Source organism: Bicyclus anynana, chromosome 27 (assembly GCF_947172395.1).
Source record: "Bicyclus anynana chromosome 27, ilBicAnyn1.1, whole genome shotgun sequence".
Lineage (NCBI taxonomy): Eukaryota > Metazoa > Arthropoda > Insecta > Lepidoptera > Nymphalidae > Bicyclus > Bicyclus anynana.
In genome coordinates, this window is record NC_069109.1 from 3,620,655 (window position 1) to 3,648,482 (window position 27,828).

Below are 27,828 nucleotides of genomic sequence, written 5' to 3' on the forward strand. Positions count from 1 at the left end.
TTTTGATTTTTTACAGCTGAGTGTCCATTATAATTTAATTTTCACTATATATACAGACTTGTCATAGACAATATAAATAAAGCCATTTATAACAGTAATGTTCACAGATGATATATTGATTATAATGTCAAGTCAGCACTTGCCTAATATAGGTCTCGACCGCACTATCAATTCGCCACTTTTTGGCGTTAACACATTGTATGGACAATGGGGATGATGACTAGGTTTGAATATATTGATTTTTATAATAAATTCGGGTAAATAGGGTCAATGTTAACTAATTTATACATAAAAAGCAAAGATTGACTGGATATTTGCAAGATAAATAAGATTATAAAATTTCAAAACCTATTAAAAATCTTTTATCGTAATTAGATGAAAATTCATACAGTTTTAGCTTCCTTACATTAAATGTGACATTTTTCAATAAATGAACTATAAACATAAACGCACAAATAACAAAGATATTTGTAATTTTGTTTGTACGCACATACAAATCTAACGATCATTATGACCTATGACGTCATTAGTTCGTGCCATTTTGTATGGGGCGTTGTTCAGGGATCCGCGGCAGCGCCGCAAATCGGACCCTTTAAATTCCTGTAGCTCCGAATGTAATGATCGCAGATACCCTGTTACTTTTACAAAATTGCTTTACTATTAGCATACTCTTAATTTATATACAATTTAAACAACTGTCATCATCCCTATTTTAATTTAAAAACTAAATCCATTTTCTGGTATGTACTGCATGATTGCTATAGGGAATGGCGGCTGAGGGTCGTCGGTTTGATTCCCGTCCGCTTTGCTCTTCTTACACAGCGGATATCGCTTAGATTTCATGTTTAAATGTACCTGCAAAAGAAAATATATAATTATATTTATATACGAAATAGTCACAGATTAATCAATAATAGGCAGATAGCCTATTATATAATAGTGCCTCCGATTCCGGAGGGCGTGGGTTCGAATCCGGTCCGGGTCATGCACCTCCAACTTTTCAGTCGTGTGCATTTTAAGAAATTAAATATCACGTGTCTCAAACGGTGAAGGAAAACGTCGTGTTCGTCAGTTAAAGAGCTCCGTAAAAAACCTTTTTGTGTAGTGTAAAAAACGTATATACCAAATCTAAGCTCGTTTTCCTCAGAAAATGACAGACAATTTTGTTCGTGACTATGAATGCTATACAGGTCCTTCTATAATTGGTCTGAAGAATTGTCCAAGCAGGACGGTTTAAATTAAAAAACGAAAAAGAACTCGCTTGTCTATGGTGCGTGTTAATGTCACAAAGTTTTACGGTTTTTAGTATAATGTTTTACGTGTCACTGCTAATTGCTTTAGGCATTATATATACAGATAAAATTACAAAGCGAAAATTATAATTAAATATATCGTAAAGAACAACAACAGCAAACTAAACAAATCAAAATGATGATCGCCGCGACGAGTTCCATATTAGGCCACCGGTTCGGAAAAGTTCGTGGCATTATAATATAATAAATAAAAAAAAACTCAAAAACGCACGAAAAAGGAATGTGGAAAACGCTACCAACACGTAAACAAGTGGCATAGTGGGTATAGAGCATAGTGTGTGAATATTTTGTTTGTTGACATCCGGTTCAAAGAAAATAAATCTCTGAAACGTGCGTTGTTGCTTGTAAGTTAAGGGAAACTACTTAGTAAAATTATATCTTCGAATGAAGCGACGAAATATAATGTTTTACGCGTCACTTCTTAATCCTATAGACATTATATACAACGTGTCCCAAAATTCAACGATAAGCGGGCGCCAAAAGATTGACCTGCTCATGAGCACTTAAGGAAAAATAATAAAAAAAATATACCTAAATTTTTTTTTTAGTTACAAAATAAATTTTAAAATTCTTTGAAAATTTACACCTTGTATGATATTTTGAACTACCGCAGCTACAATTTCTTAAATATGCTTAAGATTTTTTTTGTATCGGAACCTAAGTAGTACTACTATTCACCACAACTCTTAAAAACACCACAATGCCCGCAGTTTTTACACAAAAAAATATCAAAATATTTTTTTTCCCTCAAATTTTTAAAGATTTTTACTTTCAGTCTACTTTGACTCATGGTCTTGCAAAAAAAGTATGAACACCGCTATGGCAAGTTATTTTCAAAGTTGACGCAACTAATCAAGATTTCAAAATAGTATAATACCCTAAGATAACTAGTCGCAAAAAAAAAATATGCGTACCATTTGTAAACAAGAACTAAATTTCTAAAATGTTTTTGCTCCTAGAAATCACTTTTACTTTATGCACAAAATGATGTGAGTCATACGTTGCAATTTCCTAGAATTTTAATGGAACGAACGATAACATTTAAAAATAAGAGAGAGAGAGAGAGAGAAAGATAGCGATAAGTATACGTTAGAGAGGGATAGACAGATGTTCTTTGTTGAATGACAATGATGCAGGTAAAGAAAATCCTGTTCCCAGCAAGTCAGTACGCTCTGCTCCTTTGTTTACTGCGCAACTTTCCGTATTCAATTGACGTGGCTCTCGTACTAACGACTTTTGGCTTTGCATTTTGGACTGGACTTAAGTGATCTGCAAACTGAACTGACCTGGCATTATTTTGGACTGTGCCTGTGTTTTGTGAATTGGACTTTTGGTGTATTTTGGACTGTTTAGCGTTATCATGCCGCAACCATACACGCCGATGGAATACGCTAACATGCATCTCATTTATGGAGAATGTCGGTGCAATGCTAACGCTGCTAGCAGATTGTATCGAGAAAGGTACCCAAACGCTCAAAGATATCCAGATTATCGGGTATTTATGAATGTGCATCAAGCGTTTTCGGAGGGTCGTTTGCCGTCAGCTAGAAGAAACGCTGGAAGACCTAGATCGGAATGCGATGAAGAAGTTCTCAATGAAATAAACATTGATTCAACTACCTCAGTGCGTGCCATAGAAGCAGCTACGGGAATCCCAAAAAGTTCAGCACATCGAATACTAAAACGTCATCGGCTACACCCATATCATTACAGACGTGTACAAACGTTACTATCACGGGACTATCCACTGCGGATCGCATTTTGCCGAGTGATGCTTCAAAAGCATCGGGAAGATCCTCAGTTCTTGGATAAAGTACTATGGTCGGATGAAACAACCTGCAAGAAAGATGGCTATTTAAATCTTCACAACCTACACAGCTGGAGCAATGAGAATCCGCACCTGATGAGAGAAGACAAATCCCAATATCAATTTAAGGTCAACTTATGGACGGGCATTTTAAATGGAAAAGTGATTGGGCCTTTTGAATTACAAGGAAACTTAGATGGGGACAGTTATTTGAACTTTTTACAAAATGATTTGCAAGAATTACTAGAAGACGTCCCCCTAAGCGACCTTCAAAATATGTGGTATCAAAATGATGGTTGCCCAGCTCACTACGCTCGTCCTGTGAGACAATACCTAGACCACGAGTATCCGGGGCGTTGGATCGGGCGACTTGGTCCTATCCTATGGCCACCCCGATCACCCGACCTAAACCCCCTGGATTTCTTTTATTGGGGTTGTCTCAAAGACAGGATCTACGCAAAACCGATTACGACATTGGACGAGCTTCGGCAAAAAATCACTCAGGCTGCGGCACATATCAATGCTAGAAGATATGCGCGAAAAATAAAACGGTCGTTTTTAAGGCGATGTCGTGCCTGTATTAATGCCGGTGGAAAACAATTCGAACATTTACTTTAATGTTGTGTAATTAAAATAACAAACACATTTTTGGAACATAGTAAAATTTATTACTAACAACAAGAACAATTAAGAAATTTGGTTCTTGTTTACAAATGGTACGCATATTTTTTTTTGTGACTAGTTATCCTAGGGTATTATACTATTTTGAAATCTTGATTAGTTGCGTCAACTTTGAAAATAACTTGCCATAGCGGTGTTCATACTTTTTTTTGCAAGACCATGAGTCAAAGTAGACTGAAAGTAAAAATCTTTAAAAATTTGAGGGAAAAAAAATATTTTGATATTTTTTTGTGTAAAAACTGCGGGCATTGTGGTGTTTTTAAGAGTTGTGGTGAATAGTAGTACTACTTAGGTTCCGATACAAAAAAAATCTTAAGCATATTTAAGAAATTGTAGCTGCGGTAGTTCAAAATATCATACAAGGTGTAAATTTTCAAAGAATTTTAAAATTTATTTTGTAACTAAAAAAAAAATTTAGGTATATTTTTTTTATTATTTTTCCTTAAGTGCTCATGAGCAGGTCAATCTTTTGGCGCCCGCTTATCGTTGAATTTTGGGACACGTTGTATACAGATAAAATTACAAAGCGAAAATTATAATTAAATTTATTGAAAAGAACAACAACAGCAAACTAAACAAATCAAAATGATGATCGCCGCGTCGAGTTCCATATTTGGCCACCGGTTCAGAAAAGAAAATTGTAATTAAATTTACTGTAAAGAACAACAACAGCAAACTAAACAAATCAAAATGATGATCGCCGCGTCGAGTTCCATATTTGGCCACCGGTTCAGAAAAGAAAATTGTAATTAAATTTACTGTAAAGAACAACAACAGCAAACTAAACAAATCAAAATGATGATCGCCGCGACGAGTTCCATATTTGGCCACCGGTTCATAAAAGTTCATGGCACTATAATGTAAAAAAATGGCACTATAATATAAAAAAAATGAAAAAAAAACTCACTTGTCTATGGTGAGTGTAGAGGTTAGACTGTTAATGGCACAAAGTTTCATGGGCCGGTGACGAATTTTAGTATAATGTTTTACGCGTCACTTCTAAATCCTTTAGACATTATTTATGCTGACAAAGCGAAAATTATAATTAAATTTGTTGTAAAGAACAACAACAGCAAACTAAACAAATCAAAATGATCATCACCGCGACGTGTTCCATATTTGGCCACCGGTTCAGAAAAGTTCGAAAAAAAAAACTCACTTGTCTATGGTTAGTGTAGAGGTTGGACTGTTAATGCCACAAAGTTTCATGGGCCGGTGACGGTTTTTAACCGACTTAAAAAAAAGGAGGAGGTTTCTCAATTCAACCGTATATATATATATATATATTTAGAATCATGTTTTGTCACTTCTTAATCCTCTAGACATTATTTATGCAGATAAAATTACAAAGCGAAAATTATAATTATAATAATAATAATTATATTTAATTTTATATATATTTTGTAAAGAACAACAATAGCAAACTGAACAAATCAAATAGATGATCGCCGCGACGTGTTCCATATTTGGCCACCGGTTCAGAAAATTCCGAAAAAAAAACTCACTTGTCTATGGTGCTTGTAGAGGTTGGACTGCTGCGAGAATGTGGCGGGACAGTACTCGCACATGAACGGCCTCTCGCCGGTGTGCGTACGGATGTGAGACTCTAGCTGCAGGTTGGTCTGGAATATGTATTAGGTTGTTTTTTTTTTTTTTTTTGTATTAGGTTGTTTTTTTTTTTTTTTTTTTTTTTAAATTCTTATAATTATATTTAATAGAAAGCCACATTATTTGTTAGTCCCATCTATACTAATAACCTCTTCTTTCCGGCGAATGAAAAAATAATTAAGTCATTTTCATTGCTTCCGGCATAAGTAGAATACAACAATTAAAGTCTTTTATTGAAAATTACTCAACTGAATATGGTAAGTGGAAAACATTTTTTTTTCTTTTTTTTTATTATTTACAAGTTAGCCCTTGACTACAATCTCACCTGATGGTAAGTGATGATGCAGTCTAAGATGGAAGCGGGCTAACTTGTTAGGAGGAGGATGAAAATCCACACCCCTTAATACGTTAGTCCGGTACGTAAGGTTGAGAGACGTGATAGCCCAGTGGATATGACCTCTGCCTCCGACTCCGGAGGGCGTAGGTTCGAATCCGGCCCGGGGCGTGCACCTCCAACTTTTCAGTTGTGTGCATTTTAAGAAATTAAATATCACATGTCTCAAACGGTGAAGGAAAACCACCGTGAAGAAACCTGCATACCAGAGAATTTTCTCAATTCTCTGCGTGTGTGAAGTCTTCCAATCCGCATTGGGCCAGCGTGTTGGACTATTGGCCTTGCCTCTCTCACTCTGAGAGGAGACTCGAGCTCAGCAGTGAGCTATGGGTTGAAAATGATGATGATGAATGTCTAATACAGATTGCACTGACCGGAAATCCTTTCCCGCAATGGTGGCATATCCGGTTGTTGGGTCGCCCGGTGTGAACGGTGCGCACGTGCTGCTCCAGCCCGACGCGGTTCTTAGACGGCTGGAATATCACACTAATATTATAAAGGCGAAAGTTTGTGTGTAAGTGTGTAAGTATGTTTGTTCCTCCTTTACGCGGCGACTACTGAAGCGATTTGGCTGAAATTTGGAATGGATATAAATTTTACTATGAATTAACACTTAGGCTACTTTTCATCCCGGAAAAATCCATGGTCCTCGCGGGATTTGTGAAAAACTGAATTCCACGCGGACGAAGTCGCGGGCGTCCGCTAGTTGAAAATAAAAAAATAGTAGTTTACTGCAGCGGCCGGCAAAAGAGACATTGTTGGATGTATGTGTGAATGTACAGTGTACACATACGTAAGTCCATCAATGCCTAGTTACGGCCAAGGATGATGACAGTTTTTTAAATTGTATATAAATTAAGAGTATACTAATAGCAAAGCAATTTTGTAAAAGTAACAGGGTATCTGCGATCATTACTTTCGGAGCTACAGGGATTTAAAGGGTCAGATTTGCGGCGCTGCCGCGGATCCCTGAAAATACGCCCCATACAAAATGATACGAATTAATGACGTCGTTGGCTCGCTGATCGTTAGATTTGTATGGGCGTTCAAACAAATTACTAATATCTTTGTTATTTGTGCGTTTATAGTTCATTTATTGAAAAATGTCACATTTAATGTAAGGAAGCTAAAACTATATGAATTTTCATCTAATTACGATAAAATATTTTTAGTAGATTTTGAAATTTTATAATCTTATTTATTTTGCAAATATCCAGACAATCTTTGCTTTTTATGTATAAATTAGTTAACATTGACCTTATTTACCCGAATGTATCATAAAAATCAAAATATTCAAACCTAGTCATCATCCCCATTCAGCACATTCATGTGAATTTTAAGATATATTTAATTTCTTAAAATTCACATAACTGAAAAGTTATGGTTACAGTGGTTGCAGATGAGAATGAAGGTACAATTGCAATATGCTTCTCGCCTTGTGACAGATGTGGCACTGGAAGGTTCTGTACTCACCTTGTAACAGATGTGGCACTTGAAGGTTCTGTACTCACCTTGTGACAGATGTGGCACTGGAAGGTTCTGTACTCACCTTGTGACAGATGTGGCACTGGAAGGTTCTGCACTCACCTTGTGACAGATGTGGCACTGGAAGGTTCTGTACAAATGTTTCTCCTCTATATGATCGCGCAGTTTGGTCTTGTCTACATATCTCTGGTCACAGTGGTCGCATATGAATCTGAAACGGTAGAATTAAAAAAGTAAATAAAAAAAATAGTAAAAAAATCTTTATTCATTAAAAAAAAATCTTTATCTTTTTTTTAAAAGATTTTTTAGAATTTAAACTATAGTGAGTGTCATCGAGTCGCAGTTTGGATCGTGCCGTGCAAGAACCAGCTCATACCTAAGGGCTCCGTATGAGATCGAAAGTACTCTGGCATACTCAGACGGTGTATCATGTGATTTTTAGCCATATGGCCAAATTTAAAAAAAAATACTTGTGGTCACTTACTTGAGTTGGTCGTATGTAACATGTTTGAGGCTGTTTCTGAGATGTCGCTGCAACGAACAGACAGACGAGAAGCCGATGTCGCACGATTCGCAGTACGCCTTGTTAGTGGGGACTGTGCTGCTCTCCTGGAAGACAACATTCATTTATAAATAATAAATAATAAATAAATAAATATACTTTATTTGCACACCACAAAGACAAGTGAAATAAAAAACAAATTAGGAAGAGATCAGCATACAAAAGGCGGCCTTATCGCTAAGTAGCGATTTCTTCCAGGCAACCTTCGGTTTAGGAAAACTTAAGCACATCAGCAGGTGGCGTAAAACAAAAATAACCATAGTATTAGTAGTACACATACATACAAATAATTTACATCCTAATACATAAACAATATTACACAAATACCTACAATAATGAATAAAATACATATCAAAATATACTAATAAATACATTATTTTTTAGAGAAAAAAATATATATATAGATCGTCTTTATCACTTTTCATAAAAAAAAAATAAAAAAAAATCAAAATTTATTCATTTCAATCAGACTTAGTTTACAAGTTTTCACAATTAAATTGATGGTGGTAATGTGGATGATGACTAGATTTGAATATATTGATTTTTATGATACATTCGGGTAAATATGGTCAATGTTAACTAATTTATACATAAAAAGCAAAGATTGACTGGATATTTGCAAAATAAATAAGATTATAAAATTTCAAATTTTTTTTTTATCGTAATTAGATGAAAATTCATACAGTTTTAGCTTCTTTACATTAAATGTGACATTTTTTAATATATTAACTATAAACATAAACACACAAATAACAAAGATATTAGTAATTTTGTTTGTACGCACATACAAATCTAACGATCATTACATTGCCTACGACGTCATTAGTTCGTGCCATTTTGTATGGAGCGTTTTTCAGGGATCCGCGCCAGCGCCGAAAATCTGACCCTTTAAATCCCTGTAGCTCCGAAAGTAATGATCGCAGATACCCTGTTACTTTTACAAAATTGCTTTGCTATTAGTATACTCTTAATTTATATACAATTTAAAAAACTGTCATCATCCCTATTATAGTCGAAAACTTAAAATTAAACTTACGAGGGTTCCGAATGTGCCTCGGTCCGAGTCTCCACAACAAACTGAGCCAAGGTTTATTTTTTTTTTAACACCATTTTACAAACTCAAAACATGAGGCTGGTCTTTCACCGGATCACTTTGTCACAGAGCGAGCAAGGGAACTGATATTATGGTTCTAGGACTGCTGGACTCACTTCGTTATTGTGTTTCTCTAGATGTCGTTTGAGACTGGTCTTCCACCGGGACACTTTGTCACAGAGGGAGCAAGGGAACTGATATTATGGTTCTAGGACTGGTGGAATTACCTCGATCTTGTGTTTCTTCATATGTTGTTTGGTCTTCCACCGGAACACTTTTTCACAGAGCGAGCAAGGAAACTGATACTATGGTTCTAGGACTGCTGGACTCACCTCGTTCTTGTGTTTCTCCAGATGTCGTTTCAGGCTGTTCACCGGAACACTTCACAGAGCGAGCAAGGGAACTGAAGCTATGATTCCAGGACAGCTGGACTCACCTCGTTCTTGTGTTTCTCCAGATGTCGCTTCAGGCTGGTCTTCCATCGGAACACTTAGTCACAGAGCGAGCAAGGGAACTGATATTATGGTTCTACGACTGGTGGACTCACTTCATTCTTGTGTTTCTCCAGATGTCGTTTCAGGCTGTTCACCGGAACACTTTGTGACAGAGCGAGCAAGGGAACTGATACTATGGTTCTAGGACTGGTGGAATTACCTCGTTCTTGTGTTTCTCCAGATGTCGCTTCAGGCTGGTCTTCCACCGGAACACTTTGTCACAGAGGGAGCAAGGGAACTGATATTATGGTTCCAGGACTGCTGGACTCACCTCGTTCTTGTGTTTCTCCAGATGTCGCTTCAGGCTGGTCTTCCACCGGAACACTTAGTCACAGAGCAAGCAAGGGAACTGATATTATGGTTCCAGGACTGCTGGACTCACTTCGTCCTGTAGTGTTTCTCCAGATGTCGTTTCAGATTGTTCACTGGAACACTTTGTGACAGAGCGAGCAAGGGAACTGATACTATGGTTCTAGGATTGGTGGACTCACCTCGTTCTTGTGTTTCTCCAGATGTCGTTTCAGACTGGTCTTCCACCGGAACACTTGGTCACAGAGCGAGCAAGGCAACTGATACTATGATTCCAGGACAGCTGGACTCACCTCGTTCTTGTGTTTCTCCAGATGTCGCTTCAGGCTGGTCTTCCACCGGAACACTTCATCACAGAGCGAGCAAGGGAACTGATATTATGGTTCTAGGATTAGTGGACTTACCTCGATCTTGTGTTTCTCCATATGTCGTTTGGTCTTCCACCGGAACACTGATACTATGATTCCAGGACAGCTGGACTCACCTCGTTCTTGTGTTTCTCCAGATGTCGCTTCAGGCTGGTCTTCCACCGGAAGACTTTGTCACAGAGCGTGCAAGGGAACTGGTTCTGCGCCTCGTGGACGGCGAGCCGGTGGTTCATGAGCCCCGCGCGGTGGCTGAAGGTCTTGTCGCACTGCGGACACTGCACGCGCGACTTGTGCATGTCGCAGTGGTAACGGTGCGTGTCTACGGACCTGGACAGATATTCAAATTACAATTTTTGGAACGAAGTTGCGAGTTTCGCGTTGCGAAAAGGGAACTACACGGATTAAATTAAGACCAAAAGTTGTAACGACACTTTTTGCTATAGTTGCAAGGTGTGCGCGTGTTTCTCTGTCTCTCCCTCTCTCTCATAGAGACTGGAGGACGGAAAAATTAAGACCAAAAGTTGTAACGACACTTTTTGCTATAGTTGCAAGGTGTGCGCGTGTTTCTCTCTCTCTCTCTCTCTCTCATAGAGACTGGAGGACGGAAAAATTAAGACCAAAAGTTGTAACGACACTTTTTGCTATAGTTGTAAGCCTTGCGGTTTGCGCGTGTTTCTCTGTCTCTCTCTCTCTCTCATAGAAAGCAAGCCAGTTATTTTCTTTTCGTTTTTCTATTTCGCATTGAACAGTGTGGTGTCGTGACGATTATTTTTGTTGTGTGAATACAGGATTTTTGTACATAATAAATGATAAAAAATAATAACTTCGTGATCTGGTGCCGCGTGTGCAGGTGCTGCTGTATGGACTCGATGTTATGTATGTATCCTACGGCGCGGGCGAGAGCTGACTCTGCTGCAAGCACTCACTTGGACACTTTGCCGCACAACTTGCACTTGTACTTCCTGAGAGTGATCTGGTGCCGCGTGTGCAGGTGCTGCTGTATGGACTCGATGTTATGTATCCTACGGCGCGGGCGAGAGCTGACTCTGCTGCAAGCACTCACTTGGACACTTTGCCGCACAACTTGCACTTGTACTTCCTGAGAGTGATCTGGTGCCGCGTGTGCAGGTGCTGCTGTATGGACTCGATGTTATGTATCCTACGGCGCGGGCGAGAGCTGACTCTGCTGCAAGCACTCACTTGGACACTTTGCCGCACAACTTGCACTTGTACTTCCTGAGAGTGATCTGGTGCCGCGTGTGCAGGTGCTGCTGTATGGACTCGATGTTATGTATCCTACGGCGCGGGCGAGAGCTGACTCTGCTGCAAGCACTCACTTGGACACTTTGCCGCACAACTTGCACTTGTACTTCCTGAGAGTGATCTGGTGCCGCGTGTGCAGGTGCTGCTGTATGGACTCGATGTTATGTATCCTACGGCGCGGGCGAGAGCTGACTCTGCTGCAAGCACTCACTTGGACACTTTGCCGCACCACTTGCACTTGTACTTCCTGAGAGTGATCTGGTGCCGCGTGTGCAGGTGCTGCTGTATGGACTCGATGTTATGTATCCTACGGCGCGGGCGAGAGCTGACTCTGCTGCAAGCACTCACTTGGACACTTTGCCGCACAACTTGCACTTGTACTTCCTGAGAGTGATCTGGTGCCGCGTGTGCAGGTGCTGCTGTATGGACTCGATGTTATGTATCCTACGGCGCGGGCGAGAGCTGACTCTGCTGCAAGCACTCACTTGGACACTTTGCCGCACAACTTGCACTTGTACTTCCTGAGAGTGATCTGGTGCCGCGTGTGCAGGTGCTGCTGTATGGACTCGATGTTATGTATCCTACGGCGCGGGCGAGAGCTGACTCTGCTGCAAGCACTCACTTGGACACTTTGCCGCACAACTTGCACTTGTACTTCCTGAGAGTGATCTGGTGCCGCGTGTGCAGGTGCTGCTGTATGGACTCGATGTTATGTATCCTACGGCGCGGGCGAGAGCTGACTCTGCTGCAAGCACTCACTTGGACACTTTGCCGCACAACTTGCACTTGTACTTCCTGAGAGTGATCTGGTGCCGCGTGTGCAGGTGCTGCTGTATGGACTCGATGTTATGTATCCTACGGCGCGGGCGAGAGCTGACTCTGCTGCAAGCACTCACTTGGACACTTTGCCGCACAACTTGCACTTGTACTTCCTGAGAGTGATCTGGTGCCGCGTGTGCAGGTGCTGCTGTATGGACTCGATGTTATGTATCCTACGGCGCGGGCGAGAGCTGACTCTGCTGCAAGCACTCACTTGGACACTTTGCCGCACAACTTGCACTTGTACTTCCTGAGAGTGATCTGGTGCCGCGTGTGCAGGTGCTGCTTGAACTCGATGTTATGTATCCTACGGCGCGGGCGAGAGCTGACTCTGCTGCAAGCACTCACTTGGACACTTTGCCGCACAACTTGCACTTGTACTTCCTGAGAGTGATCTGGTGCCGCGTGTGCAGGTGCTGCTGTATGGACTCGATGTTATGTATCCTACGGCGCGGGCGAGAGCTGACTCTGCTGCAAGCACTCACTTGGACACTTTGCCGCACAACTTGCACTTGTACTTCCTGAGAGTGATCTGGTGCCGCGTGTGCAGGTGCTGCTGTATGGACTCGGATGTTATGTATCCTACGGCGCGGGCGAGAGCTGACTCTGCTGCAAGCACTCACTTGGACACTTTGCCGCACAACTTGCACTTGTACTTCCTGAGAGTGATCTGGTGCCGCGTGTGCAGGTGCTGCTGTATGGACTCGATGTTATGTATCCTACGGCGCGGGCGAGAGCTGACTCTGCTGCAAGCACTCACTTGGACACTTTGCCGCACAACTTGCACTTGTACTTCCTGAGAGTGATCTGGTGCCGCGTGTGCAGGTGCTGCTGTATGGACTCGATGTTATGTATCCTACGGCGCGGGCGAGAGCTGACTCTGCTGCAAGCACTCACTTGGACACTTTGCCGCACAACTTGCACTTGTACTTCCTGAGAGTGATCTGGTGCCGCGTGTGCAGGTGCTGCTGTATGGACTCGATGTTATGTATCCTACGGCGCGGGCGAGAGCTGACTCTGCTGCAAGCACTCACTTGGACACTTTGCCGCACAACTTGCACTTGTACTTCCTGAGAGTGATCTGGTGCCGCGTGTGCAGGTGCTGCTGTATGGACTCGATGTTATGTATCCTACGGCGCGGGCGAGAGCTGACTCTGCTGCAAGCACTCACTTGGACACTTTGCCGCACAACTTGCACTTGTACTTCCTGAGAGTGATCTGGTGCCGCGTGTGCAGATGCTGCTGTATGGACTCGATGTTATGTATCCTACGGCGCGGGCGAGAGCTGACTCTGCTGCAAGCACTCACTTGGACACTTTGCCGCACAACTTGCACTTGTACTTCCTGAGAGTGATCTGGTGCCGCGTGTGCAGATGCTGCTGTATGGACTCGATGTTATGTATCCTACGGCGCGGGCGAGAGCTGACTCTGCTGCAAGCACTCACTTGGACACTTTGCCGCACAACTTGCACTTGTACTTCCTGAGAGTGATCTGGTGCCGCGTGTGCAGATGCTGCTGTATGGACTCGATGTTATGTATCCTACGGCGCGGGCGAGAGCTGACTCTGCTGCAAGCACTCACTTGGACACTTTGCCGCACAACTTGCACTTGTACTTCCTGAGAGTGATCTGGTGCCGCGTGTGCAGGTGCTGCTGTATGGACTCGATGTTATGTATCCTACGGCGCGGGCGAGAGCTGACTCTGCTGCAAGCACTCACTTGGACACTTTGCCGCACAACTTGCACTTGTACTTCCTGAGAGTGATCTGGTGCCGCGTGTGCAGGTGCTGCTGTATGGACTCGATGTTATGTATCCTACGGCGCGGGCGAGAGCTGACTCTGCTGCAAGCACTCACTTGGACACTTTGCCGCACAACTTGCACGTGTACTTCCTGAGAGTGATCTGGTGCCGCGTGTGCAGATGCTGCTGTATGGACTTGATGTCTGTCGCTCGCTTGTGACAGAGCGCACATTCATACCTATTGACAAGGGGATAAGGTTCAAAATTAAACAACACAGCCTTGCCATCAGTAATTGCAAATTTAATAAGGTTTTATATCACTTGTATGTACCTTTAATTTTAAAATGTAATTTAAAATCATAAATTACATCTTAAAATTATGTAATTTAAAATCTACCCGCATTTTTTTTAGCAATTATTTATTTTGATTTTTTGTATGTAGGATTTAAGTCTAATTAGTATGTACACACGTGAATAATTAATTACCTTAGTGAGTTAATTGTATTTGTCATATAAGCGAATTTTATGTAATTCTTTTGAGAAAATAAAGATCTTAAACCAGATGTCGACTTCAATTACTACCGAAATCATGACATAACTAGACTTTTCAAAAGTGCTTGTAAATTAAGCCTAATTTAAATAAATGAAATTTGAATTTGAATTTATGTTCATATTGACATACGACATAAGGTTAAAATGCCATGTTAAGGCCTTTATTTTTTAGCATTTGAAGCTCAATATGGTTCTTATATTCGTAACTGCAATGTTATCAGATAAATAAAGTTTTATATCACTAGTGAATAGCGACAAACCCGTTACTTATTCGCATAGCTGGGGATTAACTCGTTAATCCGTTAATCGTTAATTAACGAAGTTAACATTTTGATTAACGGATTAACTTTTAAGTTAACTTTTAAAAATGTTAACGGACCCGTTAACTTCCGTTAATATGCAGAAGTCCGTTAAGCGTTAATCCAATGGCTACTATTTACCGCGCGACGTGATTAACAGGTAACAGGACAAGTAAGAAATTATGAAAGATTTTTTTTCAAATAAATCAACAAATTACTATATTTATGTTAAAATTATTGATAAAAACAAATTATGGCACTTTTCCCCAGCGCTCACCTTTATTTTTCCAATGGTAAATTTCCAATCTCACACAATGATATAAAAATGCAATATTAACCAGTCATATTAACGGATTAACGGTTAACGTTAACTTGCGTTAATTCTTCCAGAATGTAACGCTTTAACGTTTAACGAAGCTAACTTTTTTTGTAGCGGATTAACGATTAACGAAGTTAACTATTTGATTAACGGTGCCCAGCTATGCTTATTCGAGTAACAGTAAAACATATTCTTTTTTAATGGTCAAGAATCGTTTCTAAAAAGAAATAATTATTATTAATATAAAAATTATTATATTATCATGGTAGCCTTCGATTCGGGGGGCGTTGGTTCGAATCCAGCCCGGAATGAAGGAAAAAAATCGTTATTAACCCTGTATACCGGAGATTTTTTTCTCTACGTGTGTGAAGTCTGCCAACCCTCCCTTTTGACGGTGGCGCAGTGGTATGCGCGGTGGATTTACAAAACGGAGTTCCTGGGTTCGATCCCCGGCTGGGCAGATTGAGATTTTCTTAATTTGTCCAGGTCTAGCTGGTGGGAGGCTTCGGCCGTGGCTAGTTACCACTCAAAGACGTACCGCCAAGCGATTTAGCGTTCCGGTACGATGCCGTGTAGAAACCGAAAGGGGTGTGGATTTTCATCCTCCTCCTAACAAGTTAGCCCGCTTCCATCATCTGCATCATCACTTACCATCAGGTGAGATTGTAGTCAAGGGATAACTTTGTACAGATTAAAAAAAAAAAAAAGGTTCGAATCCAGCCCGGAATGAAGGAAAAAAATCGTTATTAACCCTGTATACCGCAGATTTTTTTCTCTACGTGTGTGAAGTCTGCCAACCCGCAAAAGGCCACCGAGGGCCTAACCGAGGGGTTAGGCCAATAGTCCAAGGGGTTAGGTCATTCTGAGAGCCGAATACTATGGTTTGATAATGATGTGTACCTTTTCATGTGTCTTTTATAATGTGCAGTGAAGGCTTCGACGGAAGACACTATGGTTCGGCATATGGAGCAAATGTAATCACCAGGTGCCTGGAATGAAGAAATACATCCATACTAATATAATCCTCCGTGAGTCGTAATCCTCATGTGTGAGGGTCGTGACCATCTCCTCAGACCAATAGGGATGATGACAGTTTTTTAAATCTATACTAATATTATAAAGAGGTAAAGTTTGTAAGTTTGTCACATTTTTTAAATGGGGTAATCTTCGGAACTACTGGTCCGATTTTAAAAATTCTTTCACCAGTAGAATGCTACATTATCGGGGAGTGCTATAGGCTATTTTATATTGGTATCATATATATTAACCGAGTTATCACAGTTTTTGTCATACAGGTCGGACTGAAAATCCTCTTAAATAGACTTATTCGCATGCGCTGCCTTAACTATTGTGTAAAATTGAAATTAATGTATAGAGACTTTATGTATCTTCAAAATTTCTACAAAAAAGTCCGCGACACCATATATATATCTTCTATATATTAGCAGATATAGTACCTTTTGTGTTTTAAAAAATTATTAATTTTATATACTTAGGTTTACGTCATTATTTATACAACTAAACTTTGGTCCTTATTAAAATAAATTATTTATTAATCACAAGGATATTATGGAGATAAGATTTGCCCTTTACAGTATGTAAATTACTTAAATAGTTTCGGAGATAATACAAAATTTCTAAAAGACGCAGAAATTCCGCTATATGACGCCCGGCGCTTTCATTTACGTAGTTCCCGATCCCGTGTAAATATGGGGATCAAACATAGCCTTTAACACTCACAAATAATGTAGCTTTTTATTGGTGAAACAATTTTCCAAATCGGTCCAGTAGATCCAGAGATTACCTCCTACAACCACACGAACTTTACCTCTTTATATTATTAGCATAGAAGTCTCTATTTCTCTTGGTCATACCACCACTCTCGAAGGACTGGACCGATTTTGCTAAGGGTAGGAGTAAGATAGAGAAGTTATAGGGTAGGGTAGGGTACGGGTAGGGAAGCGGGTAGAGGCAGTGTACGGGTAGTGTAGTGGTAGGATAGGGGTAGAGGTAGGGTAGTGGTAGGGTAGAGGTACGGGTAGGATAGGGAAGTGGTAGGGTAGGGGTAGAGGTAGGGTAGGGTAGGGTAGGGGTAGGATGGGGGTAGGGTGTAGGTAAGGTAGGGGTAGGGTAGGGGTAGGTTTGGGGTAGGGTAGGGTTAGGGTGGGGTAGGGTGGGGTTAGGGGTAGGGTAGGGGTAGGGTAGAGGTAGGGGTTGGGTAGGGTAGGATAAGGGTAGTAGTAAAGTTGTCATCGAAATTTACGCGGACGAAGTCGCGGGCGTCCGCTAGTTGTATATAAATTAAGAGTATACTAATAGTAAAGCAATTTTGTAAAAGTAACAGGATATCTGCGATCATTACTTTCGGAGCTACAGGGATTTGAAGAGTCAGATTAGCGGCGCTGCCGCGGATCCCTGAAAAACACTCCATACAAAATGGCACGAGCTAGTGACGTCATAGGCAATGTAGTGATCGTTAGATTTGTATGCGCGTTCAAACAAAATTACTAATATCTTTGTTTTTTGTGCGTTTATGCTTATAGTTCACATATTAAAAAATGTCACATTTAATGTAAGGAAGCTAAAACTGTATGAATTTTCATCTAATTACGATAAAATATTTTTAATAGATTTAGAAATTTTATAATCTCATTTATTTTGCAAATATCCAGACAATCTTTCCTTTTTATGTATAAATCAGTTACCATTGACCCTATTTACCCGAATGTATCATAAAAATCAATATATTCAAACCTAGTCATCATCCCCATTATTGTATAGGACCTGCCTCGCTAGACGTTACTTTTCTGTCAAAGTATATGATCAACGATCTAATGCGATTATAAAAACTGTCTCTATAGAATCGATGTTAAATAGTTGTAATCGTGTTCGTCGGTTAAAGAGATCCGTAAAAATACCTTTTTGTGCAATTGAATTGTGTAAAAAACGGGCAAAGACTTCTAGTTTAGTATAAGATATATACCAAATCTAAGCTCGTTTTCCTCAGAAAATGACAGACAATTTTGTTCGTGACTATTAGTGCGAAACTGAACGTTCATGCGACTAGATGTCCTTCCGAGTTTTATGTAGCTGATACATTGCACTCTTGGCTATCCCAACCCTTCTTCGTACCTCCAGTTCACAGGAGCCATTATACGTGATGGTGGATCCGAGGTATATGAATTCTTCGACAAATAGCAGGTAATATTGTAAAGCTGAAGAATTTGTTTGTTTGCTTGAACGCGCTTATCTCTGGAAGTACTGGTCCGATTTGAAAAATTCATTCAGTGTTGGATTGCCTATTTATCGAGGAAGGTTATATGCTATAAATTATCCCCGTATTCTTACGGGAACGTGAACTACGCGGGTGAAACCGCGCGGCGTTTTTTAATTCGGTTAGAAATATAAGTAAGTTGTAGTCTTAATATTTGACGGGAACATAAATAAATCCAGTTCCATATATGGTACGTCGGTCTGTCGGTTAAAAATATAACTAAGGATCATTGTACCATATATGGAACGGGTATAAAAAACGATTTTTCTTTTATAAATGTTATCGCCGCGTTGCAACGACTTGCGGTACAGACGGCTTCAGTGTGCTCGTGGCGTTCGAGCCGTCCACATCTCTTGTTGTGTAATTCTTTATGGGTTACTTGGGATAGGCGGGGAGAGTGACTTGAGTGGAAAAGGGGAGTGTTTGTTACCAGCCAAAGAATCCTTTAACCCTACACACATCGTTCACAAGTGCGTGACACCACTCAAGATGTAATTCTTTATGGGTTACTTAGGATAGGCGGGGAGAGTGACTTGAGTGGAAAAGGGGAGTGTTTGTTAACAGTCAAAGGATCCTTTAACCCTACACACATCGTTCACAAGTGCGTGACACCACTCAAGGTGTAATTCTATATGGGTTACTTGGGATAGGCGGGGAGAGTGACTTGAGTGGAAAAGGGGAGTGTTTGTTAACAGTCAAAGGTACATTTAACCCTACACACATCGTTCACAAGTGCGTGACTCAAGGTCATTCTCTGCCATTCTAGGGTCTTATTTTGGTTACAGTTTGATTTGTTAATTAAGTTGTCCTGACAAATGTTGTGAATCATAATGTTCGACATTAGTTTTCTTATATTTGTAATCACTTTTTAGTCCTATAATATATATTAACTTTTACTTCTATATTCGTAACTCACCTTGTGTTTCTTCTCATGGTGAGTGTCGAGAGAAGAGGCGCAGTTGAAGACGAGCAAACAAGTCGAGCACTTGTGTGGCGCCTGGGTGAAACTCTCACAGAGAGCGCGGAGAGATCTCTCCGTTTGCATCTCGTCGTAGGAGAGATCCACTGTTAGTATGTTGTCGTATTTTGACACCTGTATAAGAGACTAGGCTATTTGACACTTTTTACGTAATTTTTAATTTACAAATAAATTTAAAATTTACGTATCTTTTATGTATGTTTGTTTGTTTGTAATATTCTATACTAGCCGACGCCCGCGACTTCGTCCGCGTGAAACTCTATGTAAACTTTCAACTACACCTACCCTACCCCTAGCCTATCCCTACCCCTACCTACCCCTACTCTACTTTTCTGGTTGATTTTTTACACCTTGTGCCCGAAAAACCCAAATATCTTACGGAACCCTATTTTTATCCAAAATAAAATTTAGCCTATGTTACTTGTGGATAATGTAGCTTTCGAATGGTGAAAGAATTTTTAAAATCGGTCCAGTAGTTTTTGAGCTTATTCATTACAATCAAACAAACAAACAAACATACAAACAAAGTTTTCCTCTTTATAATATTAGTATAGATTACCTCATATCTTTTAAGCCACTTTACGTAATTAATATATCGTTACATTTTTCTTAATAACCCAAGTGTTCTTAGATAGGTGAAGTTAAAAAAAAACCGACGAATGTAAGATGCTATAGACTCGACGTGATTTTTTTAAAAATTACAATATGGGTATCAAATTCAAGAGGATTTCAAAATGGTATATCATACTATATAAAAAACCTACAATTAGAAAAACGGTTATTTATTAATCGCTTATAACATATAATTGTAAATTTTGAAAAAACCCGAAAAGTCATGAAATTATTAATTACACTCTCGATCAAGTCATCAATATTCTCTTTCAGTGCACTTTCATTTGAGACCACCCACCCACTCGAGTATATTTGCAGACATTCGGTTGTTCTTCCCCACTTTCACCCCCACAACTTTTAAACGGCTCAACCGATTTTCATCAAACATGTCTAAGAACACATGCACATAAGTCAAATGTAATACAAAACGCCTATGGCGCCAAAGACTCTACTCGACGAAGGAGACTCGTGCTCAGCAGTGAGCCGAATATGGGTTAATAATGATGATGAATCAATCCAAAATCCACTTACTTAAGTCAAATCTGTGATTTCTTCTGTTTCTTTGGAAATAATTAAAAAAAATCACGACATACCTTTTTCTCAGTTTTCCGTTTCTTTTTTATTTTTGTGGATTTGTGTTTATTTTTTTTGATATCGTCCAAAAAGTTTTGTATTTTCGCGTCAATGTCTCTATCCGAGTCATCGTCACTATCAGAGTCAGAGTTGAAAGATTTCAGACTACCCTCATTTGACATAGCATCCTCGTCAACTGAAAAAAAACACAGATTAAAGAATAAAAGGCAGATAGAGCGCACAAATCACGGCGGTGTCGTAGCCATTCCAAATAGACATTCAAAAATGAACACATTGTATGTAGTGTAAGGACATAGCATCCTTGTCAACTGTAAAAAAGATAACACAGATTAAAGAATAAAAAGCAGATAGAGTGCACGAATCACGGCGGTGTCGTAGCAATTCCAAATAGACATTCAAAAACGAACACATTGTATGTAGTGTAAGGACATAGCATCCTTGTCAACTGTAAAAAAAGATAACACAGATTAAAGAACAATAGGCAGATAGATGATTTTTTTTTTTTTTATAGTTTTCATCATTACCTATCAGTTCCAAGCTTCCCTCTTTAGAGAAGAGGATATATAGAGCTTGGAACTATACTGAAAGAAAGAAAGAAAGATTTTTATTTGGCAAAACACAAAAAAGGAAATCATGAAACATAAATACAAATAGAAAAATATTAAGATTAAAATCAAATTTTGTGAGTGCCCCAGTTATCCGAACTAGTTAATAATAATAATAATTATTATTATTATTATTTAATTATATATATTTAATTAGAGGAAGGCCAAAGAAGAGATGGTTGGATTGTGTGAAAGAGGAAATGTGTGTAAAAGGAGTGGATGATGAGTTGACGAGTAATAGAGACGAATGGAAAAGATTGACATATTTTTCCGACCCCACTTAAGTGGGATAAGGGTAAGGAGATGATGATGATGATATATTTAATTATATAATTTAAGTGCTATACAAGCTAGACATTATAAAGATAAACCAATGTCAACATTTTTTCGGCTCACCGTTGAGCACAAGTCGCCTCTCAGAATGAGAGGGGTTAGGCCAATAGTCTACCACGCTGGCCCAATTAGCAGACTTCACACATGCAGAGAATTAAGAAAATTCTCTGGTATGCAGGTTTCCTCACATTGTTTTTCCTTCAGCGTTTGAGACATAATAGTATTTAATTTCTTAAAATGCATATAACTGAAAAGTTGGAGGTGCATGCCCCAGGCCGGATTCGAACCCACACCCTCCGGAATCGAAGGCATCAAATCAACTGGTTTGTCACAGCTATTACTGACAAACCTTACTAAACATTCCATAAGGACTTACCATCGTTATTGATCTCCGATTTGACGTCATCGATTTTGACATGAGTGTCAACCTCCACTTTGACGTCCATTTGACAGTCCTCATTTACATTGCCATTGTTAAGGTCCTCCAGTTTGACGTCACTGGTTTTGACACTGGTGTCAACTTTGACGTCAGTTTGACATGCCTCATTGACAGCGACGGGATCGACGTTCGTTTTCAATGTGCGTTTAGATTTCACTTTACTAGTTTTTAAGGTCTTCTAAAAATAAAACAAAAATTAGAGATTAAATGATATTGCAGTCTGAGGTCTACAAAATTATTCCATAATTTGTATTTCAAAATTTAACACTAACAACAATTACGTAAATTTATATACTGATACTGAAGCAAAAAATATTTTTTTTTTGATTTTTTGTCTGTCTGTCTGTCCGTGATTTTCTTGGCCGGGCATCACGCTAAATCTACTAAATGAATTCAAATGAAACTTAGCACGGTTTAAGACTAATACGGAGAAGCTTATAGGATACTTTATATTGCGAAAATAAAATAAATTGAAAGTTAGTAAGGAAAGTTTAGAGTAAAAAGTTTTAAAGTTTGTAAGGAAAGTTCTTAATTATTAGAGTAAAAAAATTTAAAAGTTATTTTATAAATCATAAAAAAAACACGCAATATAATTTGATTAATTTTTTTTTAATTCAACCCCTAAAGTGGTGGAATAGTTTACATTGATTTCCACGCGGACGAAGTCGCGCGCGTTCACTAGTTATAAAATGAATGATATATCAATAATTACCAAATAAAAAATACTCTATCTTATTTCTTTAGCTTTTATGAATAGTTTTTCTTGAATACGGTTCGTTTTGTTTTGACTCGATGTCGAATGTATTGTTTTATAATTTTGTGTTTGGAGCGGCTACAACACCGTCACGTTCCGTGCCCTCTATCTGAATATTATTCTTTAATTTGTGGTATGTATATTTGATATTGTGTGTACCAACTTAAACAAATTGTTAAATTCCTGTTGGTTCTGTAATTTTTTATATTTACAATATGGGTATCAAATTCAAGAGGATTTCAAAATGGTATATCATACCATATTAAAAAAACCTACAATTAGAAAAACGGTTATTTATTAAAATCCCAAAAGTCATGAAATTATTAATTACACTCTTCAATCAAGTCATCAATATTCTCTTTCAGTGCGCTTTCATTTGAGACCCCACTCGAGTATATTTGCAGACATTCGGTTGTTCTTCCCCACTTTCACCCCCACAACTTCTAAACGGCTCGACCGATTTTCATCAAACATGTCTAAGAACACACGCACATAAGTCACCTTTCATACAAAACAAACTAAATTGAAATCACACTCGGGAGCTATGGCGCCAAAGACAGACTCGTGCGACGAAGGAGACTCGTGCTCAGCAGTGAGTCGAATATGGATTAATAATGATGAATCAATCCAAAATCCACTTATTTAAGTCAAATCTGTGAATTCTTTTCTTTATTTTATTTTTTCTTTATTCTTTTCTTTTTTTATATTATAAACATTCCCAAAAAATGAAAATACTAAACCAGCACATCTCACCTTTTTTCTCCTTCTCTCTTTTTGACGTCACAGAGCACCGTCTGTATGTCCTCGGTGGGGCCGTTGTCAGCAGTGTCACTTTTTGACAGCTCCTTACACTTGTCTATAAATAAATTCATTAGAATTGTATTATAAAACACTTCAAACAAGTACGTCTGTAAAATGAAAAAAACGAAAAAAAAAATTAGGGTTCTTTTCTTATATGCAAAGAGAGGATGATTTTTTTTAAGTGCAAATTTAATCTACGGAACTCTACACTGCGCGTGGCCCGTCACCTTGTATTTTTTAAAGGAGATGGTCCAAAATTGTATGGAGCTCAGGATCAGTCATTGTACCCTGGCGGAAATAAAAGAAAATATTTTTTTTTTACTTTTAATGATTATACAAATCTACGAATTCACTTTAATTCTTTCGAAATAATGTTCATTATCTCCCAAAAAGTGCAACACTAATATGGGTAATTATGACGTTTTCAATGCAGTAGTCGATTTGACGTTTGCTGTCAATTGTCATGTCATAGTTGCTTTAAGGGCGCCATCTTGATTTATCTCAAAAACTAGGGTTTTAATTTTATTCGTTTCTTTTCATTTAGTTACACTTATTACCCGACTGCAAGAAGGGTTATGTTTTTCGCAAGTATCTTGTATGTATGCATGTATGTATGTATGTATGTAATATTCTTTATTACCCCATGTCTTCCAAACCACTGAACGGATTTACGTAATTAGGATATCGTTAGATTTGTCTCAATAAACCAAGTGTTCTTAGATACGTAAAACTAAAAAAAAAATAACAAGACGACTGTGAGACGCTATAGACTCGAGGTGAAAAAATTTTTTTTTTCTAATATTGCAATATGGGTATCAAATTCAAGAGCTTTTTGTGAGAATTCTAAAATGGTATATCATGGCCATGTTTAAAACAAACTTCAATTAGAAAAACGTTATTTAATATTTGTCTCTACAAAATACGCGAGGCGGATGACTATAGGTGCGAGCAGGTTTGTGAAGTGAAGTTATAAAATAGACTAAATGAAATATATTGATTATAAAAATGGCTATGTGCGAGCCGGATTCGCCCACCGAGCGTTCCGTGGATTTTTTTGAATATTTGACTAACTTCGGTTGGACATATATATCATACTTTGTAATAAACGTAATAAATAAATCCGAAATTAAACCATCTAACTTCTGGACTGAGCTTGTTTTTTTTATACTTTATGCAGTCGGGTTTTTATTTGTTTAATTAATTTATTCACTTATTTAGATTTTTATAAAATCCTTGTATTTTTTAAAATTTTAATGATACAGTGTACAAGATTGGACCTGAAATGGACCATCTCCTTTAGTCATCAACAGTCATCAATACCATTATCCTCAAGCTTGACAAGGAGACTATCACGAGGTGTGATGATCACAGCATCATTGGAGTGGACCTTCAACCGCGGCGCTCTGGATATATCCAGTAGGGAGCTGTCGTGTACACTCTGAAATCATACCAAATAAATAGTCAGAAGACGTTTGAAGAGCCAAATGGACGTTGGGGTCCCAAGGTGCTCGAATAGTGATCCTGCACTAGAAAGCTCAGTGTTGGTCGACCCCCCACCAAGTGGTCTGACTTCATCAAGCAAGTCGCAGACATTCGCTGGATGCAGCGGCTCAGTATCGTGATGTTTGGAAGTGTCTACAAAAGGCCTATGTCCTGCAGTGGACGAACTTCAGCTGATATGATGATGATGATATGTTCGAAGAGCCGATGGACGTTGGGGTCCCAAGGTGCTGGAACGCCGACCCCGCACTAGTAAGTGCAGTATTGGTCGACCCCCACCAGGTGGAGTGACGACATCAAGCGAGTCGCAGGGATTCGCTGGATGCAGGCGACTCAGGCCAACAAAAGGCCTATTTTCTATGATATATTGTTACTCGATTACAGGTGGTTCTTTTTTTATTCTTTACAAGTTAGCCCTTGACTACTATCTCACCTGATGGTAAGTGATGATGCAATTGAAAGTTAAAAATGTGCAAAATTTCATACTAATAAAGACCGGGAAGTGGGTCAAATTATGATTCCAAGATTTTCTTACATACATTATGTTACAAGTGAAGCTAATATAAGCATGTTAAAAATATATTTAAAAATTAAAGTTTTAAAAAATTAAAAATTAAATCTAAATCAAAATTGAAATTCATTTATTTCAAGTAGGCTCAATTTACAAGCACTTTTGACACGTCAGTTGACTATTTGTAAAGATTCTACCACCGGTTCGGAAGGCAGGTTCTGCTGAGAAGATACCGGCAAGAAACTCAACAGTTGCTCTTTTGAAATGAAAAAGTCATACAGTATTATAATTTACAATTGATAACAATTACAATTTCTTATAGTCTTACAAAAGATTTTTGAACTCTTTGGAGACGATACACAGAAATAACTAATTTATGTCTAGTAGAAGAACAACAAACAATTTAAGACCATTTAAAAAAAAGTGTCAAATAGCCTATTAAGCCTGATGGAGACCATTAATGTGGTCTATGTTGGAGCATGCTTACCAAGATAAGTTTACTATTACTTACATCTATATAAGTCCTCAGTATCCTGTAGCAGTCTTTAACTTGCTCTCGGAAAGATAGCACTTTCTCCAGCATGGCTTTACACTCCCAGCATACCCTGGGCACTATATCCGAGTTGTTTATCTGAAATAGTAAGTAACTCAATAGATATATGGGGGCAGGCACCAACCAATATTCAGTTCAATGCTGAGCACATGTCTCCTCTTATGAGAGTGATTAGGCCAATGGTCCACCACTCTGGCCCAATGTGGATTGGCAAACTTCACATAGAGAATTCAGAAGAAAGAAAGAAAGAAAAACATCATGAAGGATGAAAAAATCATCAAGAAACGTCCATACCTCAGGTATGCAGGTTTCTTGATGATAATATTCACATAACTGAAAAGTTGCAGGAGCTTGCCCCGGACCGGATTTGAACCTACACCCTCGGGAATCGAAGGCAGAGGTCAGGACTGTGGAACCAAACCATTGCTTTAAGAGACCAGCAAATGACTACCTTTAGAGAGATGAGACAAATATCTTAGCATTCCATGGATTCACCGTGCAGGTGCCGGGTCCATCGCCTGGTAGAGAGAAAAATCACCAAGCAAAAGTCCAGGACTTGTGACTACTGGATTTAGGGTTAAGGAATTCCTTGACGATCTATCAACACTCCTCTTCTCTGCTCGGAAATAACGCTTAGTTAGCATGGTTATAAGGACTGCTATAAGACTTAGCATTCTATGGATTCACTGTGTAGATGCAGGATCCATCATTTGGCAGTGAGAAAAACGGAACAGAGCCCTGGACTTGTGACCAATGGGTAGGGCTAAGGATATCCTTGACAATTGATTAACACTCCCTATATCTATTTATGTTAGTGATAATTGACTGGGATCTTCTCTTAGGCACAGTGTTGCAACACCACCAACTTCTGCAGTCTGGAGATTAGAAATTAATTGAAGAAAAACAAAATATTTCACAACCAGACCTAGGACTCGAACCTAGCATCTAAACGAGGCAGTTAAAATTAATATATTAATGCCAAGAGAGGCATAATACGTGTTGATTATAAACACTTCGGTTACTAAGTATATCCAGTTTATTACTTACAGGGAGTTCTTTCAAGACTTCAAAATAGAACTTCTTATGCTCTTCCTCATAGATTTCTTTAATAGTCCTGCCTATACACAAACAGGCTGTGCAAAGGAGATTATTCATTATGCCTTCCTTATTTACCATCTTTAAAGTCTTTTCTTAGCACAATAGCACAAAAACAACAGAAGAACAACACGTGAAAACTACATGACTACTTCTCATTTGTATTTCTTGTACATTGTAAGTGAGAAAAATGTAGTAAAGCACTCATAAAATTAGAAATTTATTAGAAAAACAAATAAAACATAAAACAATAACCATAGACAATTAAATGTCACAAGAACAGTTACTCAGTACTCTGTGTCTGTACCGATCACAGATCAATAGATACTACGCTCTTAAATCTATGGTTATATACGCCGCACGCCTTAGACTATTAAAAAGAAAGGACCTGCCTCGTAAACCGTTACCCCTCTGTCAAAGATCAAGAATCGTTATATATCGCGCTATATCGAAGATATAGCGCGTTTATAAATACTGTTGCTATAGAATCGATGTTTCATTGTTGTAATCGTTTTTGTCGTGTAAAGAGCTCCCTAAAAATGCCGGTTTGTTGGTGAATTTGGGTGCGAAACAGGTCCATTCTTTTTAATGGTCTAAGGTTTATATAGACAGGTTGACAGAGTATTTCTCTGTATATTATGGTCTCAGACTAATTACATATGGACTTGTAT

At 38.9% G+C, this 27,828-nt stretch overlaps 1 protein-coding gene across 1 annotated transcript; it reads right to left on the minus strand.

Moving 5' to 3' along the window:
• Positions 1-27,427, minus strand: LOC112052463 (zinc finger protein 878). The gene is made up of 16 exons (XM_052890047.1): positions 27,110-27,427; positions 26,021-26,140; positions 24,819-24,936; positions 23,451-23,553; positions 22,715-22,775; positions 21,881-22,121; positions 20,566-20,741; positions 19,298-19,474; positions 16,008-16,096; positions 14,053-14,175; positions 10,231-10,441; positions 7,773-7,897; positions 7,391-7,499; positions 6,178-6,276; positions 5,307-5,423; positions 1-855 (listed from the first exon to the last, which is right to left on the minus strand). The coding sequence occupies exons 1-16, from the start codon at positions 27,236-27,238 to the stop codon at positions 718-720; spliced, it is 2,136 nt and encodes a 711-aa protein (XP_052746007.1). The 5' UTR covers positions 27,239-27,427; the 3' UTR covers positions 1-717.
• Between the last annotated feature and the right edge of the window lie 401 nt (positions 27,428-27,828).

Excerpts from the sequence above, each read along its gene's own strand:
- LOC112052463 (XM_052890047.1), bottom strand. The coding sequence starts at position 27,238 with ATGGTAAATAAGGAAGGCATAATGAATAATCTCCTTTGCACAGCCTGT. Across the intron at positions 20,742-21,880 it reads ATCGGAGATCAATAACGATG|TTGACGAGGATGCTATGTCA; the intron begins GTAAGTCCTTAT and ends GTTTTTTTTCAG. Across the intron at positions 7,500-7,772 it reads GTTACATACGACCAACTCAA|ATTCATATGCGACCACTGTG; the intron begins GTAAGTGACCAC and ends CTACCGTTTCAG.